The 17,910-nt window shown below is 42.8% G+C and overlaps 2 protein-coding genes and 1 long non-coding RNA gene across 8 annotated transcripts in view; 1 reads left to right on the plus strand and 2 right to left on the minus strand.

The window, feature by feature from the left end:
* The window catches only part of apbb3 (amyloid beta (A4) precursor protein-binding, family B, member 3), a 19,830-nt gene extending 1,920 nt beyond the window's left edge, over nucleotides 1–17,910 (plus strand). For 2 of the 6 annotated variants that reach the window (XM_034607286.1, XM_034607287.1), the window contains exons 2-14: nucleotides 12,685–12,775; nucleotides 14,074–14,237; nucleotides 14,337–14,374; nucleotides 14,482–14,533; nucleotides 15,408–15,560; nucleotides 15,724–15,851; nucleotides 16,016–16,021; nucleotides 16,231–16,345; nucleotides 16,667–16,748; nucleotides 16,838–16,921; nucleotides 17,048–17,163; nucleotides 17,235–17,414; nucleotides 17,523–17,910. In XM_034607286.1, coding sequence (XP_034463177.1) covers nucleotides 12,727–12,775; nucleotides 14,074–14,237; nucleotides 14,337–14,374; nucleotides 14,482–14,533; nucleotides 15,408–15,560; nucleotides 15,724–15,851; nucleotides 16,016–16,021; nucleotides 16,231–16,345; nucleotides 16,667–16,748; nucleotides 16,838–16,921; nucleotides 17,048–17,163; nucleotides 17,235–17,414; nucleotides 17,523–17,780 — 1,425 coding nt within the window. In that variant the 5' untranslated portion in view covers nucleotides 12,685–12,726 and the 3' untranslated portion in view covers nucleotides 17,781–17,910. Of the gene's footprint in view, nucleotides 1–11,204; nucleotides 11,349–11,685; nucleotides 11,713–12,478; nucleotides 12,776–14,073; nucleotides 14,238–14,336; nucleotides 14,375–14,481; nucleotides 14,534–15,407; nucleotides 15,561–15,723; nucleotides 15,852–16,015; nucleotides 16,022–16,230; nucleotides 16,346–16,666; nucleotides 16,749–16,837; nucleotides 16,922–17,047; nucleotides 17,164–17,234; nucleotides 17,415–17,522 lie in introns of those variants that run through there. The other 4 variants (XM_034607288.1, XM_034607282.1, XM_034607285.1 and 1 more) reach the window with 4 other exon arrangements.
* On the minus strand, nucleotides 2,570–3,957 carry LOC117774725. The gene is made up of 2 exons (XR_004616120.1): nucleotides 3,091–3,957; nucleotides 2,570–2,989 (listed from the first exon to the last, which is right to left on the minus strand). It is a non-coding gene; the product is annotated as an uncharacterized LOC117774725 (long non-coding RNA).
* On the minus strand, nucleotides 5,198–10,343 carry sra1 (steroid receptor RNA activator 1). Its single transcript, XM_034607339.1, has 6 exons — nucleotides 10,151–10,343; nucleotides 9,288–9,392; nucleotides 8,351–8,440; nucleotides 8,112–8,272; nucleotides 6,307–6,415; nucleotides 5,198–6,227 (listed from the first exon to the last, which is right to left on the minus strand). The coding sequence occupies exons 1-6, from the start codon at nucleotides 10,173–10,175 to the stop codon at nucleotides 6,034–6,036; spliced, it is 684 nt and encodes a 227-aa protein (XP_034463230.1). The 5' UTR covers nucleotides 10,176–10,343; the 3' UTR covers nucleotides 5,198–6,033.

The raw sequence follows: 17,910 nt of genomic DNA on the forward strand, positions 1-17,910 counted from the left end.
TACTCATGAAACTCTAACTAATAGTCTTTTACTGATACTGCTAATAATATGTATCTACTAACACAACTACTTATACTTATAGTGGTTCTTCTTCTTCGGTGTATTAGCAGGTGGCAACTAAATAAAGATCAAAGACAGCCCGTGTTTAGAACATCAAACAAATGACTCAAACCAAACTGATCAGAAACATCAGTGAGATAAGAAATACCTGAAATGACAGAAACCATCTTTGACAAACATTTATAAAAAATTTTTGTTCCATGTCCCATCTGCTAACATGGAGGAAGAGGGCGTTATGACTTATACTGCAGCCAGACACCAGGGGGCGATCCAGATCATTTGTAAGCTGTCATGTTGATCATTGTTTGAAATGTTTTTGCTGTTTTGATATTGATTCTGTGACGATGAATAAAGACTTTCAGTTTGTGACCGGAGGCCGGAGCTCTCCTCCTCTCTTCTCCTTCTCTGGGTCTATTTTAAGGTTTGTTTGTCTCTGTGGGAACAAGCTTCTCTCTTTCTTTCTGTCACTCATCTTTTCTGCTTGGCTTCCACTTTTCAAGCCTCCCTCCTCCACCTCCTCCTCTTCATCCCTGGAGAGGAGGAGGCAGAGCTGATTGGTCAGCAGGGTTCGTACTGAGCTCTGCTGGAGCTGCAAACATCTGAAAAACTGTCCAGAACTCCAGGAGCTGAGATGAAGACCTCTTCACTGGGCTGTCAGACAATCAAACTGGCTTTTAGCGCCTCCTACAGGCTGCAGGCTACATTACAGACACAGTATGAAACAACTTTCTGTTCATATTCATGTTGATGATTTCAATGACTGACTGTAAAATGTTTTCATGCTCCAATGTTAAGAAAAAATCTCTTTCCTCAGACTGTCCTTTGCTGATAGCAGCTAGTCTACAAAGCTAGCAGCTAGTCTACAAAGCTAGCAGCTAGTCTACAAAGATAGCAGCTAGTCTACAAAGATAGCAGCTAGTCTACAAAGCTAGCAGCTAGTCTACAAAGATAGCAGCTAATCTACAAAGATAGCAGCTAGTCTACAAAGCTAGCAGCTAGTCTACAAAGATAGCAGCTAGTCTACAAAGCTAGCAGCTAGTCTACAAAGCTAGCAGCTAATCTACAAAGATAGCAGCTAGTCTACAAAGCTAGCAGCTAGTCTAAAAAGATAGCAGCTAGTCTACAAAGCTAGCAGCTAGTCTACAAAGCTAGCAGCTAGTCTACAAAGCTAGCAGCTAGTCTACAAAGATAGCAGCTAGTCTACAAAGCTATCAGATAATCTACAAAGCTAGCAGCTAATCTACAAAGATAGCAGCTAGTCTACAAAAATAGCAGATAATCTACAAAACTAGCAGCTAGTCTACAAAGCTAGCAGCTAGTCTACAAAGATAGCAGATAATCTACAAAGCTAGCAGCTAATCTACAAAGATAGCAGCTAGTCTACAAAGATAGCAGATAATCTACAAAGCTAGCAGCTAGTCTACAAAGCTAGCAGCTAGTCTACAAAGATAGCAGCTAGTCTACAAAGATAGCAGATAATCTACAAAGCTAGCAGCTAGTCTACAAAGATAGCAGATAATCTACAAAACTAGCAGCTAGTCTACAAAGCTAGCAGCTAGTCTACAAAGATAGCAGATAATCTACAAAGCTAGCAGCTAGTCTACAAAGCTAGCAGCTAGTCTACAAAGATAGCAGCTAGTCTACAAAGATAGCAGATAATCTACAAAGATAGCAGATAATCTACAAAGCTATCAGCTAATCTACAAAGATAGCAGCTAGTCTACAAAGATAGCAGATAATCTACAAAGATAGCAGATAATCTACAAAGCTATCAGCTAATCTACAAAGATAGCAGCTAGTCTACAAAGATAGCAGATAATCTACAAAACTAGCAGCTAGTCTACAAAGATAGCAGATAATCTACAAAGCTAGCAGCTAGTCTACAAAGCTAGCAGCTAGTCTACAAAGATAGCAGATAATCTACAAAGCTATCAGCTAATCTACAAAGATAGCAGCTAGTCTACAAAGATAGCAGATAATCTACAAAGCTAAACCTTTTGAGTTTTTATGACGACTGAGCTACCACAGGTTCTCTTTCATGTTTGGAGGGGGGGTGTTCAGCCTCAACATGACACTTCACCACTAGATGTCACTACATTCTACACACTGAACCTTTAAATAAATGTTTGTAAAGATGTTTCTGTCTTTTCAGCTCGTTCTTATCTCTCTGATGTTTGTTCAAGTGTTTCTGATCAGTTTGGTTTGAATCAGTTATTTGATGATATAAAAACAGGCTGAGCAACGTGATTGAAACGATTAAAACAAATTTGTTCCTAATACATCTAAATCAATTCATGAATCACCGATGCTCTGATGTGATTGGTGGAAAGGTGGCTCAGTGTCTCGAGGTCCAATAACAGGAAATTTAAATTCATTACATTACATTTCATTGAGCTGAAGCTTTTATCCAAAGCGACTCACAATAAGTGCATCAATCAAGGGAACAAACCCAGAACAACAAGAATCAAGTCAGTTCAATTTTCTTCAAGAAAGACAAACTACAAAGTGCTACTTGTAATTGGTAATGAATATAGTGTTTTTTTATTTTGTTATTTTTATCCAAGGTGTAGACAAAATTCAGACGAGACAACATGTATGAAAGTCAGAATCTATATTTTTTTATGGTGCTCAGTCGTTAATGTGAAGTCCAGTCCAGATTCTAAAGAACAGTCTTCTTCTTTGTTTGGTTTATGGCAGGCGGCAACCAACACCAAGGTGCACCACCGCCATCCACTGGATATGTCTCCTCTTCCCTGCTCAGCCTGTACTGGACGGTTCATACTAGATATTTGTTCGAGTGGGGAGGGGGAGGGAGAGCGAAGGGGCAGAGGGGGAGGGTTTAACATGAGCAGTATAAAAATATAAAAGACGCCAGAGACGTCATGAAGTCAGAAAAGTTCTATCTCTACTGTACCGTTGTCACTAAGTCCTGCTTGGCTGTTCCCCTCAGTGTCGACTGATTTCTACTTTCTGCAAAACGGATGCAGATTGTGGAAATAATGCAGTTTTGGTGGAAGATTGATTTCAAACATCATATCAAACATTTGTTCCAGTTTATACAGATGATCCAGAGATCCTATCACAGGAAGAACAGGTTCTGGTTTCATTAAACTGGACTTAAAGGTTTCAGTGAACAGGATCAGATCATTCGTCAGTTCACACGGTCGAGATGCTAACGACAGCAGCAGCATCCCAGTGAAGAGTTAGAAACCAGGAGGTTGTTCTGGGAACAGATTCATGTTCAGCATTAATGTTGTTAAAGTCATTTTCATCCACAATAAGATTTAATGAGATATTTGAGAATATTGTGACGTTTATGTGGATACCAGCACACAGAGGAATAAAGAGCAATGAAGGTGGATTTATTATCTAAGAACTGAGTCATGAAGAAGTCATGGACATTTCACTCAGTAAATCGGAGAAACAATAAGGAAGTGATCAAATGGCAGCTGGATGCAGCTCACACAGGAAACAGCTTTATACAACAGGAAGTGAGGAAACAACAAGGAGCAGAACATGGTGACTATAGGCTGAGGACAGCTTAGATCACTGGTCGCCAACCCATCGATTGCGATCTACCGGTCGATCTCGCAGTCTTCACTGTCGATCTCCGAACTCTCTGGACTCTCTGTCTGCGTCGCGCCGCAGATCAGCTGTGTGTCGGGTGTCTGTTGTTCACACGGCAGCGTGTCGGTTACCGGCGGCGGAGCTGCAGGTTTATCTCCTGGTTTATTTCCTTTGAAACAAGTGGATTCATGTACTAAACTAAACACCAGGACTCTACGGTCTGAAGACGAGCACCTCCCGGTCTGTCGATAAAAAATCAAAGCCCCGTGAGATCAAAGGAATGGATTCAGAAAGTGAAAGGCTGGAGTGCTTTTACTTTGAAACGGGTTCGGAAAGTGTTGTAAATACGTTTGTGTCATAGAAAGATAAACGTTGTGTTTCACAGAAGAATAAAAAGAGAAAATGAACTTTCACCTGAGCTTTAATATTTATCTTATGAAATTATGCCACAACCATGCATTTTAAAATGTTAAAACCACTTTCTGAATGCGTTTCAAAATAAAAGCACTCCAGCGTTTCTGTTGACGGTATCCATTCTTTTGTTTAAAAAGTTTTTTTTATTGTGAAATATTTGCAGGAGCGGAAGATGCACATCTTCATACTCTATAGTACTGGTATTTATTTGAGTACAAGGGACTTCTTTCATACAAAGAAATAGTCATATTTATGACCATATTCAAATCAAAGCCCATTGAACACATTGTGCTGCAGCAGCTCCTCTGCAGAACATGTTGTGGAACTGAAGCTAAATATTGTGCACTGAACAGATAGAGTTGCACAACTGTCTTTCTTTGTGTTTATTAATGCTCGTACATTTAGCCTTTTACAGAAATTGCAAAAAACTTATAAATATGACTCTCCTAAGTGGGTTTCTTGGGAGATATCAGGGTGGTAGATCTCGGCTTACGGAAAGTCCAGGGTCTAAAGTCCAGAGTCTAAAGTCCAGAGTCGAAAGTCCAGGGTCTAAAGTCCAGAGTCTAAAGTCCAGAGTCGAAAGTCCAGGGTCTAAAGTCCAGAGTCTAAAGTCCAGAGTCGAAAGTCCAGGGTCTAAAGTCCAGAGTCTAAAGTCCAGAGTCTAAAGTCAAGAGTTGAAAGTCCAGGGTCTAAAGTCCAGAGTCTAAAGTCCAGAGTCTAAAGTCCAGAGTCTAAAGTCCAGGGTCTAAAGTCCAGAGTCTAAAGTCCAGGGTCTAAAGTCCAGGGTCTAAAGTCAAGAGTCGAAAGTCCAGGGTCTAAAGTCCAGAGTCTAAAGTCCAGAGTCTAAAGTCCAGGGTCTAAAGTCCAGAGTCTAAAGTCCAGAGTCTAAAGTCCAGGGTCTAAAGTCCAGAGTCTAAAGTCCAGGGTCTAAAGTCCAGAGTCTAAAGTCAAGAGTCGAAAGTCCAGGGTCTAAAGTCCAGAGTCTAAAGTCCAGGGTCTAAAGTCCAGAGTCTAAAGTCCAGGGTCTAAAGTCCAGAGTCTAAAGTCCAGGGTCTAAAGTCCAGGGTCTAAAGTCCAGAGTCTAAAGTCCAGGGTCTAAAGTCCAGAGTCTAAAGTCCAGAGTCTAAAGTCCAGAGTCTAAAGTCCAGGGTCTAAAGTTTACAGTCTTAAGTTCCTTCTCATCTCTGTTGAGAATGAGCTGTTTGTTTTGTCTCATCTGATCGTCCTCTGATCCGCGTTTAGAGAGATCGCTGATAAAACTAATTAGAAGGAATATCGTCCGATACCGATCGCTAGCCGTTCAATCGGAGCACCCTTAGAAGTAACCATATTTGGAGGACTGGGGGGTGGAGCCTGACTGAAAGCTCGAGGACACTGCACACCCTACACCTGAAACCTGCACCCATTGGATGGTACCAGCTGTCAATCACACTGTGGTATCCACCCCCCCCAACCCATCCGGTGCTTTATGGTCTGTTTGACTCTAAATGATCATAATTCACTAAATGAACATCAGCTGTTTGAAGAAGACTTGAAACTAGAGACTGAGACAGAAACTCCTGAATGTTTCCTGACGTTATAAAGTGAGAAGTCACTTTCTATAGACTTCTATAGAAACTACCAGAGGAGTCGCCCCCTGCTGGTCACTACACAGAAGACAGGTTCCAGACACTTCAGCATCAGCTTCACTCTCTGGACCTGGAGTCTACATCTGTTTTTATTAGCAGTCTGTGGTCCAGACACCAATAATAGTCTAAAATCCAGAATCCAGATGTTCATGGTCCAAATTGCAGAGTACAGAACAGAAGGGTTTCATTTTGAACAATACATCCATCCTCGTTGAAGTTCCCTTGAGCAAACTGCTGAACCTCCTCCTTCCCTATGGTTTGAGCTTTGAACCTGAAGTGTGAATGTGAGGATTGTTGCCACCAGGTCCTGAGATGGTTAAAAGGGTCAAAGTTTGTCAAGAGACAAAGGAAACCTGCTGCTGAGTCAGGACTGAGAGACAGGCTCCTGGACTGGTTCTGCAGGGTTATGAAGAAGTTGTAGGAGTTCTGGACTCAGATTTCGCGTCTCAGCGATAAGTCGTTTAACGCCGACCATCCACTGAATGACCTCAGTCACATGATCGACCATCAGAGAGCGATGGATCTCATCAGCTGCGTCCCAGTGACCCGACTGCAACTCTGAGAGACAGACAGGTGAGTGTTCAGGCAGGTGGATAGAGACAGGGGCGGACACACTAAGGTGAGGTGAGACAGTTACCTTGAGACAGGGCGTCCATGCGTCTCTTGACAGGAAGACTCAGCTGACCTGATCTCCAGCCATCCTCCAGAAGGCGGAGCCTTTTTTCCACATCATTACACACCTGATCCTGCAGGTCAAAGGTCACACAGGAGGAGATTTACAGCCTGATCTTAAACCGGTTCTCAGGCTGGAAACTGGTTCGAAAGCAGAACCAGAACGCACTGTTATAGTTACAATTATAGTTACAATCCCTGGAAAAGAGACACTTAGTTACTGTTACAGTCAATGTTACAGTTATAGCTATAGTTACTGTTACAATTACAGTTATTTACAGTTATAGTTAGTTATATTTATAGTAACTGTAAGTTGTACTTGTATTTACAGTAAGTTTAAGGTATAGTTGCAGTTATAGTAACAGTTACTGTGCCTGGTAAAGAGACACTTAGTTACTGTTACAGTTAAAGTTACAGCTATAGTTACAGTCACTGTTATAGTTACACTTAGTTAGTTAGTTATAGTTCCTGTAAGTTGTACTTATAGTTGCAGTTATAGTTACTGTTATAGTTACAATTATAGTTCTAGTTACTTTTACGGTTCTAGTTACAGTTAGTTACAGTGACAGTAAGATATAGATATAATTAAAGTTATAGTTGCTCTTATAGTTATAGTTAATTGTAGTTACAATCCCAGTTACAGTTGTTATAATTACAGTTACAGTTAGTATTGGTACAGTCAGTTATAGTTATACTAGTATAGTTACAGATAGTTCAAATGAAAGTTAAAGCTTATAGTTACAGCGACAGTAAGTTAAGTTACATGTATAATTAGAGTTATTTAAAGTTATAGTTACAGTTAAATAGTTTTATAGTTACAGCTGTAATTAAATGACAGTTACTGTTAGTTATAGTTTAGTTACAGTAAAGTTACTGTTAAAGTTACAGTTAGTTAAATTACAGTTATAGTGACAGTTAAGTAACTGTTACAGTTAATTATAGTTATAGCTACAGTTACACTTAAGTATTAGTTACAGTTAGTTATAGCTATAGTTACAGTTAGTTATAGTTACAGTTAGTTATAGTTACAGTTATAGCAACTTATAGTTGCAGTATCAGTTAGTTATAGTTACAGTTATAGTTAGTTATAGCTACAGATACAGTTAGTGATAGTTATGTTAGTTATAGTTACAGTTAGTTATAGTTGCAGCGATGGTTACAGTTATAGTTGTAGTCACAGTTAGTTCTAGTTATGTTAGTTGTCGTTACGGTTAGTTATAGTTGCAGGTACAGTTAGTTATAGTTAGTTATAGTTGCAGGTACAGTTAGTTCTAGTTATGTTAGTTGTCGTTACGGTTAGTTATAGTTGCAGGTACAGTTAGTTATAGTTACAGTTAGTTATAGTTGCAGGTACAGTTAGTTATAGTTATGTTAGTTGTCGTTACGGTTAGTTATAGTTGCAGGTACAGTTAGTTATAGTTACAGTTAGTTATAGTTGCAGGTACAGTTAGTTATAGTTATGTTAGTTGTCGTTACGGTTAGTTATAGTTGCAGGTACAGTTAGTTATAGTTACAGTTAGAGAATTTACAACCATCAACCACCAGACATTTACTGTTCGGTTCCTGTACATCGTAAGGATCTTTACGAGTTGTTGTGACTGAACCCAACCATGTACATAAGTGATGAGATCCTCTGTAGGATTCAGGATGTCTGTGTAAGCAAGATGCCGGCCTGTGAGTCGAGATAAGGCAAAGAGAGTCCGTGGGGGGCCGAGGTGACGCAGAGAGAATAATACTGTGACGCACCACCATGATTGGGGTTGAACTCACTCCGATAGTCTGTCTGCAGGCGGCTAGCGCTCGCTTCAACACCAGCACCACTGCTTCCACATCAGGCACACTCTCTGATTGGCTACTGCCAGCCTCTTTCTGGCTTATCATTGGTCCTGACGGAGGAAGGGGCGATGCCACGCAGCCAGGTGGAGGACCAGCTGTAATGAGTTCAGAGACGCATCACAATAAAAAAGCATGAAATGACGTTCTGCTGCCATGACGACTGCAGCTCTTACCTTTGTGTAGAGGGGGCGGGGCTATGCCACACTGAGTTGGAGCCAGATGGTTGGCCGAGGAATACATAGGGGGTGGAGCTCCTGCACCTGGGGAACAATCAGAGACAGGATGTTTGAAGCATTAAAGACAGTTATTTGTCTCTTCAGTACACATGTGAGTAAGTGATTACTGAACACGTGATAAGAATGGGAGCTATGTTGTACTGAAACTTTTGGGAGAGTCTAACACTGGGGTCGGCAACCTTTACTATCAAAAGATCCATTTTTTCCCCCTTTTCCACAAAATAAAATGTGTCTGGAGCCGCAAAACATATTTGATAATACAGCTTATAAAGTTTTATATAAAGTTATACTCAGTGTTGTGCCAGTTCACATTTATAATGAATGAGTTCAGAGTTCATTTTTTTTTTATTTTCAACTAAGTTCACGGTTTAAAACATGAACTGGTTCAGGTTCACAGTTCATGTTTTATTGGGAGGATTCAGGTGACGAACGTCCGGTCGTGTGTTTGGTTCTGAGTCGATGGAGTCGGATCGTGTCTGCGTGTCGCTCATTCTAACACTGAGTCCTGACTGAGCGTCTCGTGTTGGACTGAAACTGTTGACGAGTCATTTCCATGATGTTTCAATGAGTCTGATAAACTGTGGAGTCAAACCAACACTCAGTGACTTCCTGTGCTGATCAGGTCCTGAGAACTAGTGATGAGTGTGTATTAGTTCCAGTGAAGCCGAGTGGAGGAGGACACAGAAACTCCAGCTCGGTACAAACCAGCTTCTGCTCTGATCCTGAAGCAGCTGAGACCAGAGGAACTCTGTGTTTCACTTCTACAGAGTCACTGAGCGGCTGCTTCAGGTGCACGAGCTGTGATCTCACTGCGTGTGTCTGAGTGACACACACACACACACACACACACACACAGTGTGTTTCTTACCTGACGCAGGAGGAGCTGCTCTCTTGTTCAGGAGGTTCCTCGGGGGTCCGCGGGCCGTCTGAAGGCCATAGGAGAACTGAGGGGGGTCGTTCCAGCCCCGCTCCTGGTTACCTTGGCAACACAGACAGATTCAATCTGTCAATCAATCAATGACTGTTTGAGCTCAGTTGTGCTGTGACACTTTCAGCTCAGTCAAACATGACACCACATGTTTACATGATGAAACAAACATGTCCATTTACACATGTTTATGTCCTGATGTGTCCACTAAACATGGAGGAAGAAAACAACAGCACAAGAGCGAATACATAATAAATATCTAATGAATAGTATCAATAATAAATAATGAGAACTAATAAACCTTCATTTCATTCAAACTATAAGAGGCTGAAGCTCGTGTGCCAAGACGGTTTGCAACACTAGGTGGCGCAATGAGCCCGTTGAATCCTACAGATCATTTCTCGATGTTAACAGCAACATGAAGAGCTCAGATCTTTGAGTTCAGTTTGTGAATCTCTTTTCTCCATGAACCGAACATCTGCTGCTGTTTCTATAGAAACGCATTGACTCTGATTCGAGACAGGACATTTCTACAGGACTGTTTGATGACTTGTTCGAAAGCCGAACGTCAACCGACACTGCACTGATCCAAAGTACCGGAAGTTACTCACACTAACTCTTTACGTTTCGCCTCAAGGTGTAAAACTCATACGATTTGTCATTTTCTGAACGAAGTTCGTTGAGGCGACGTTAACAGTCGAGCTGGAAGCTCCGCGTCAGCGTCACATTCAATGAGTCATTCAGAACTTCATCAACTTTATTACCGACATTAACTTTAGTCGTTAGCGTCATGAACCGCAGCAGCTCACCTGCTTTCACGTACATGTCCTCCATGTTGGATTCCAGCTTCTTCTTCCGCCGAGGACGCGAAGCTAACGGCTAACGTTAAAACAACGTTTAGGCTTTAATGAAACTTCGCGTTTAAATTAATATTTTAACAAACACGAAAAGACGTCGAGCGAACATAGAAGTGTCCTGTTGACCTTCTGCGACACCAGATTCACTTCCGCTCTAATTTCAAAATAAAATAAAAGTTTTTATTTTGTCGTATATATACATGATATACTGTATATATATATATATATATATATATATATATATATATATATATATATATATATAACGCAGTGCAGTAGACATTATAGTCATTGAGGGGACGTGAATGTTGTCAAATTGTCCCCCCCAATAAACTGAATTGTAAACTGGCCGAATAATAATAATAAAACTGTTATGCTATGACGAAAAGCAAAAGAGATGCAGAGGAGAGGACAGGAATTTAAAACATAATCTGGTAGAATTTGAAGATAATTATGTATATTGTATATAATTTGATATACTTGTGTAATTGTATGTTTTAAAATATAAAAAAATAATATATAAAGTTATGTAAAATACACATAAACATGTTTATATTACCAAGCACACATTAGACTTACAATACAGTATTAAACATTGTTTTAAGTAACAAAATACATAAAAATGTATCTTGTGTGTTAATAATGAGTTGTGAGATTTTGGTCCCCCCCCATCATAAAGGGTCATGATTTTTATTACATGTGAATTTGATCGATATCAAGTTTAAATATAAAAGTACGTGTGAAAAAGCAGCAGAAATGAAACAATCAGGAGTGTGTGTCAAATGTTTGCTTTATAATATATTAATGATTATAGTAATAAATAATATATAGTATTTTAGGGTGCAGTGTTTTTGTACACAATCCTCATTAAAGCAAATACTAGGCTTTTATTTTGCAGGAGAACTGGTCTGACCTCCTGTCATGTTTTCCGGGACACGTGGCCGACTGTGTCCTGCTGACGTCATGTAGTGTAGTCAGAGCAGGGGCGGTTCTAGGATGAGACTTTGAGGGGGGCGGAGCCCCGATGAGAATAAGCTGCAGGTTTTGCACCAACACATAAAGACTGGTCCACAAAACAGGCAAAGAAATAAGAGGTGAAAAACTTCAGCTGCTTGTTATGTTCACCATCAGTTCACCTCTGGTGAAAATCCACACCACAATCAGACCAACTCCAAGTCGAACGCACCTTGTGTCTGACTCATCCTCTGACGTCATCAGCTGGTGGCTGCCGGGTCGAGTAAAAACAAACAAGTCGGACACGTTCTACTTCTCGTAGCGAGATGAGAACAACAATCTCACAGCTTTCTTTTTTTTGGTTGCAGATCAAACAGATGTTTTTAAAATCCTCGTGTTTTTGAACAATGAACAACAAAGTTGTCTGAGAACTTTGTTTCATCTAAAAATTTAAACTGTAAAGTGACAAAAGAGAGAAACTTGTTTTATTAATCAGCACATAAGAAATACAAAATAAGACAAACATGAGATAACAGAAACAAAGAGAACCCCAGAGATAAGCACTGTCAGTGGTTAATATTATACATTCACATATTATATATTATCATATATGTACTGTATATATAATCACTGCAGCTGGAGAACATATGTCTGACTGTAGCAGGAGAACATCTGTTTGACTGTAGCAGTAGAACATCTGTTTGACTGTAGCAGGAGAACATCTGTCTGACTGTAGCAGGAGAACATCTGTCTGACTGTAGCAGTAGAACATCTGTTTGACTGTAGCAGGAGAACATCTGTCTGACTGTAGCAGTAGAACATCTGTCTGACTGTAGCAGGAGAACATCTGTCTGACTGTAGCAGGAGAACATCTGTTTGACTGTAGCAGGAGAACATCTGTCTGACTTCAGCTAGAGCACACATGCTATGTTTTAAGGTCACGTGACCTGGTGACATGTTGCAGCGCAGGATGAAGTCGTACAAAAATTCTAACCATCATGCATTGCGTCAGGACCATCATGCATTGCGTCAGGACCATCATGCATTGCGTCAGGACCATCATGCATTGCGTCAGGACCATCATGCATTGCGTCAGGACCATCATGCATTGTGTTAGGACCAGCATGCATTGCTGCACAGATCTGCATCAAGTTGAACGCACCTTTTACTGTCACAGCTGGGGGGGGGCTGACATTAACATTTATTGTAGAAACTCTGAGTCTTTGTGTGAAAACATTTTTGAATATAATGTTTTTACAGTGCAGGGCGAACGAGTCAGAGAGGGAGGGGTGATGACATCAGCAGGAGTGGGAGAGAGGGAGGGAGGGAGAGGAGGACAAAAGCATCCTTCATCAGAGAGAGAGGAGAGAGAGAGGACGAATGAGAGGGGAGCGAGACGGAGACAAGATAAAGGAGAAGAAGACGACTGATGGTGCGGACGAACGAAGGACGAGAGACACTTAGACACACAGACAAAAAGGAGAGAGAGAGAGCAGCTGGAGACTTTAACCTCATCTGGGCCTGTGTGTGTGTGTGATCAGCTGATTGGAACACACAGGTTGGAGGGCGGAGCCATGATGGGGAAGGATTACATGTTGGCCATTATCATAGTGAACTATGATGGTAAGACCTCAGGTTCTGATGTTTACTTGTTGTAAAGAAACGCTGTTGTAACAATGTGATGCTGAAGAAAAAGTCAGTTTACGTTGTGCAGAAAACGTCAGAAGAAGAAGAAAACTAGCATGAGAGTTAGCTAACCGGCTACAAACCACCACCTCCAACTTTCTACAAACACACGTCAGTAACTCCTTGTCCTGAAAGTCTGTGTTCAAAATAACTTCCTGTTTTCACAGGTTAGCAACTGTAACTAAGGAGGGGCGGAGCTCAGCATTGTGTTACATCTGTCTGACCTGTGATAGGTCACAGAAAGTGCCTGCTCATTGTGGGAACTCTTGGGTTTTCTCTTCAAACTTGAGGTCTCGACCTTATTATGTCATGATTTGGCTCTTAAATTGGACTGAACAGAATATCTTTTATTACAATCGATTCTTTATTTTTACAATGGACTTTTGTGTGAAGCACTTTGTAACCTGGTTTAGATAAGTGCTATACAAATAAAGTTATTATTAATATTATAATTATTAAACTGGACCTCACTAAGACAACACTGTGCAAAACGCTGGGAAATGAAGCAGCATGTTATGATTTGATGCTGTGCAAATAAACCTGAATTGTAGCCTGGACGTTGGTCCAGCTGATAGATTCTGTTTCCAGAACGTGTGAGAGTGAAGAACTGCGGGAGGAAAAGGTCGTGACCTTCAGAGACGAGAAGCTGTGACGAGGTTTAACGTGAACATGCGTCAGTGCTTTATTAACATCCATGTTTAGCTTCTTAGTGTCTGAATTGATGACTCGACCTCCCCCCCAGTCTCCGGTCATATCACTGCAGTCAATCAGCTGATTCAGCGTTTTGTCTTTGACGCTTCATCAATTATTCACATCCTCTGTGTTTTCTTCTCTCTCCTCGTCTCATCACTCATTCCCTCCTCAGGGGAAACATGAAACAACACTGAAGATTAAAACGAGCTTCGAGTCAAAACGTTTAGTAACACGTTAGGAACACGTATGTTAGAGAAAGCTGTGTTTTTTATGCCCTGAAGTGTGTCTGACAGGCAGATGATCTTCATCACATGGTCCAGGCTGATTGGTTCTGGTTGTGCAGGGGTTCTCCTCACACTCGAGTCCTGTTTGACTCTGACCTGAACACACTTCATGTAGAATCTTTCCTTCAGGATCACAGCGATCCAGTCACAGATTTTCTGGATCACTGAGTTCACTGCAAACAGGAAGTGATCACAGTCAGTTCAGCTGCTTTTATTTTGAAGTCATCACAGTGAGGTTCTGGATCTGTGTCTCTGCAGACAACATCTGGACCGACCAGAACCTGCTGCTGGACCCGGACCTTCCCTCTGGCTGGAGAACCATCAAAGACTCCACAGGAACCTACTACTGGCACGTTCCCACCGGCGCCACCCAGTGGCAACACCCCAGCCTCACTGGAATGCCCCAGCCTCTTGACGTACAGGTTAGAACATGTTAAACATGTCAGAACCCCCCCCCCTGTGTTAGCTTAGCTGAGCTAGCTCAGGTTAGCTCATGTCCTCTTCTGTGGTGTTTGTATCAGCAGGAGGAAGCTGGAGGACAGAGAGCACCTGAGGACAGGTAACACACACACACACACACACACACACACACACACACACACACACACACACACACACACACACACACACACAATTTTTATATGATGAGACATCTTTTTCTTTCAGGTCGTCATGGCGACATGAAGATTATCTGACCAACCACGACCCTGATTCCAAGGTATCACCACAACAAAATTAAATAAACCTAATTCAGTCAGTCAGTGTGACATTTGATGGTATTTCCATACATGTCATTTACACGTATTCTCAGTGTGTGTCTGACAGTTTTAGTCTTTCAGGTGAAACCCCGGTGGCCTTAAGCTCAGCTGCAGGAAATAAAACACATAAATAAACTCTAAAGAAGGAAGTAGATTTTCATATCTTTAAAATACAACAGGTACAACACTGTGACTGTTTCTACTGTATATTGATATCAGTACACACATGTACAATGAGGTTTGAAAGTCAGAAACTAAATGAACATAAGTATAAAACCATAAAGAACAATAGAAACTAGAGAAAAGACTTTAATGTGTAAAATGTAGATTGAGTTTCTCTGCATCAGCCACAGTGAACAGGTGAAGTAGCTGCAGTCTGTGGTACTGGGAGCACTTTGCTCCTACGGGTCAGGTTGGTTCTGTTCGGATCCTCTGAGGAGAATCTAGATCTTTCAGAAGCTCATCAGAGGAGCTCAAAGGATCTTGTGGGTCTCTGAAGACCCTGGTCCTCCTCAGAGACTCGAACAATCCACACCAGCTCCACGGATCCTCTAAGAACATGATGTCATGGTTCAAAGGAAGGGATTGGTCAGTGGGCGGAGCTTTATACTGTTTGATCTCTTATCTCCAAGTTAACCTGGAGCAGGTCAGCTGTTCAGGTTAAGTTACCATGGTGATTTACCTGATAACAAGGGAACGAGCTTCGTAGGACAGAAAACTCTGAATTTAACCTGAAGTTACCTGATGACCACAAATCCTGCTTCTTAGTTCAAGGCCCTGAACCTGTCTCTCTCTGTTTGTGTCTCCCTCTCTCTCCACCTGTCTGTCTCTCAGTGTTTTGCGGTGCGTTCTCTGGGCTGGCTGCAGGTGGAGGAGGAGGACCTGTCTCCAGGTCGCAGCAGTCTCGCTGTCAGTAATGTCATCCAGCAGCTGTCTCACTGCACTCCAGCTACCGAGCAGAGAGACCGGCTGGGAGCCTCGGGGGAGGTGAGACACATGGTCTGCTGAACCCTGCTGTCTGTCTCTCTACTTGTCGGTCTCTCTACCTGTCTGTCTTTCTATCTGTCTCTACCTGTCTGTCTCTCTATCTGTCTCTGTCTCCACCTGTCTCTGTCTTCACCTGTCTGTCTCTCTGCCTGTCTGTCTGCAGGGGCGGGAGATGATGCTGGTTCTGAAGAAAGACACCCTGACGCTATTGGACCCTTTAGACCACACACCCCTCCATTGTCAGCCAATCATTAACATCCGTGTCTGGGGGGTGGGCTGCAACAACGGCAGGTAAACCAATCAGAGTGGTCAATCCACCTGTCTCTCTCTCTGTGTCTGTCTCTCTTGCTGTTTACATGTGTGTTTTACGTGTTTGTCTGTGTGTGTTGACATGTTTGTTTACACTAACACTGCCACTCTCTGTTTCCTGAACACGCCCCCCCTCACCTGGGCAGGGACAGGTAATGTTTTCATTGTCACGTACGTCAGGGTCATTTATGGAACCTGCTCATCACATGACCACGCTGTGTGTGTGTGTGTTACCCACATTGTGGGGACGTTACGTTAAGGGACTTGTTTTATTTTATCTACGGGGACACAGCGTCCTCACAGGACAAATGTAACGTCCTCTGAAGTCATGGAGACATGAGTGTGTGTGTGGTGTGTTCAGGGACTTTGCCTTCGTGGCGGGAGATAAGGACACCTGTGTGCTGAAGTGTCACGTCTTTCGCTGCGACGCTCCGGCCAAGGCCATCGCCACAGCTCTGCACCAGTTGTGCTCCAAGGTCGGTGAATCATCCACCATCACCTAGCTTAGCATAATGTGTTAGCATGCTATGTTAGCTCATCAGAAAGTTTATCAGCAGTAAACACAGATTCCAGTTGAGGCGTGTTGGAAACTATTAGATGTTTTGATTAAACCAGTAATTTTATGATTTACAGTGTATCAACACTTACATTCGACCTTAAAGATGGATGACGCATCCCACTTCCAAATATCTCAGATACAAAAGTTGCATCTTGTGGTGATGACGTCATTTGGTGGTTGAGAGGATTAAGGAGCTGTGGCGTCCATCTTTATTTACAGTCTGTATCTTTGTCTGCAGATGATGTCAGAGAAGACGCTGATGAGGACGTCTCGCTCTCTTACCATGGACGGTATCTCACCTGAAGATCTGCCCAGACAAGGTGACGTCCCCCGTTCTCTGACGTCCCCCGTTCTCTGACGTCCCCCGTTCTCTGATTGGTTCTTTATCGATGATCTGTTATTGTTTCAGTTGAGTTTCTAGAGGCCGTGCAGCAGCAGGTCCAGAAGTTTGATGTCCAGTACATCGGAAACCTGCCGGTGTCCAGAGCCATGGGTAACACACACACACACACACACACACACACACACACACACACACACACACACACACACACACACACACACACACACACACACACACTGAAACAAAGAGGAAGGTGTGAGTTGACGTGTGTTGCAGGTATGGAGGTGTTGAACAGGGCGATCGAGAGCATCATGAACTCCACAGACAGAGACGACTGGGAAGCGACGGTGATCCACGTCACTGACAACATCCTGTCGCTGTGGAGGGGCGAGGTAACGTCATGTCACACAGGTCAAAGGTCAAAGGTCAAAGCTGTGTTTAATCTGTTTTCTGATCTCGACAGGAGGGGGAGGAGCCAGTCTGGGAGTGTCAAGTTCGCTTCCTCACTTTTCTGGGCGTCGGCCATGATAGCCACACCTTTGCTGTGATCGCTGACGGTGGCACGCAGCGATTCGAGTGTCACGTGTTCTGGTGTGAACCGGATGCAGGAATCATCTCTGAGGCCGTTCAGGCCGCGTGTATGGTGAGACAGCTGTCTGTCTGTCTCTCTCCCTGTCTCTCTCTTGACCCTTCTCCATCACTCGAGTCGTCAGACCGGACTCTGATTGGTCGCTCTCTTCCTGTCTGTCAGGTCCAGTATCAGAAGTGTCTGGTGGCTCAGACTCCTCCTCCGAGGTCTAAGTCGTGGCGTGCGAACCCATCAAAGGTCAAACGGGCCAACTCCATGGACGGCGCCACCTTTCCTCCTCTCACATCCCGATACCACAGCAGCAGCAGCTCCACCATGATGACGGCGAGGATACCGAAGGGCAACGGCAGTGGCAGCGTGAGGAAGGGGATGATGGCGTTTTTCGAAACCTTTCGACACAAACAAACCGCCACGTTCTAATGACGGGGGCGACACCGTCAGAGCCATACATCAGAAGAGGTGTCTACGGTCCGCCGTGACTAAAACATGTCACGATCCGCAACAACATCTGATTGGCTGAAGTCATGGCTCTGGTGGTCCAACTGACTGA

Source organism: Hippoglossus hippoglossus, chromosome 14 (genome assembly GCF_009819705.1).
Source record: "Hippoglossus hippoglossus isolate fHipHip1 chromosome 14, fHipHip1.pri, whole genome shotgun sequence".
NCBI classification, from domain to species: Eukaryota; Metazoa; Chordata; class Actinopteri; order Pleuronectiformes; family Pleuronectidae; genus Hippoglossus; species Hippoglossus hippoglossus.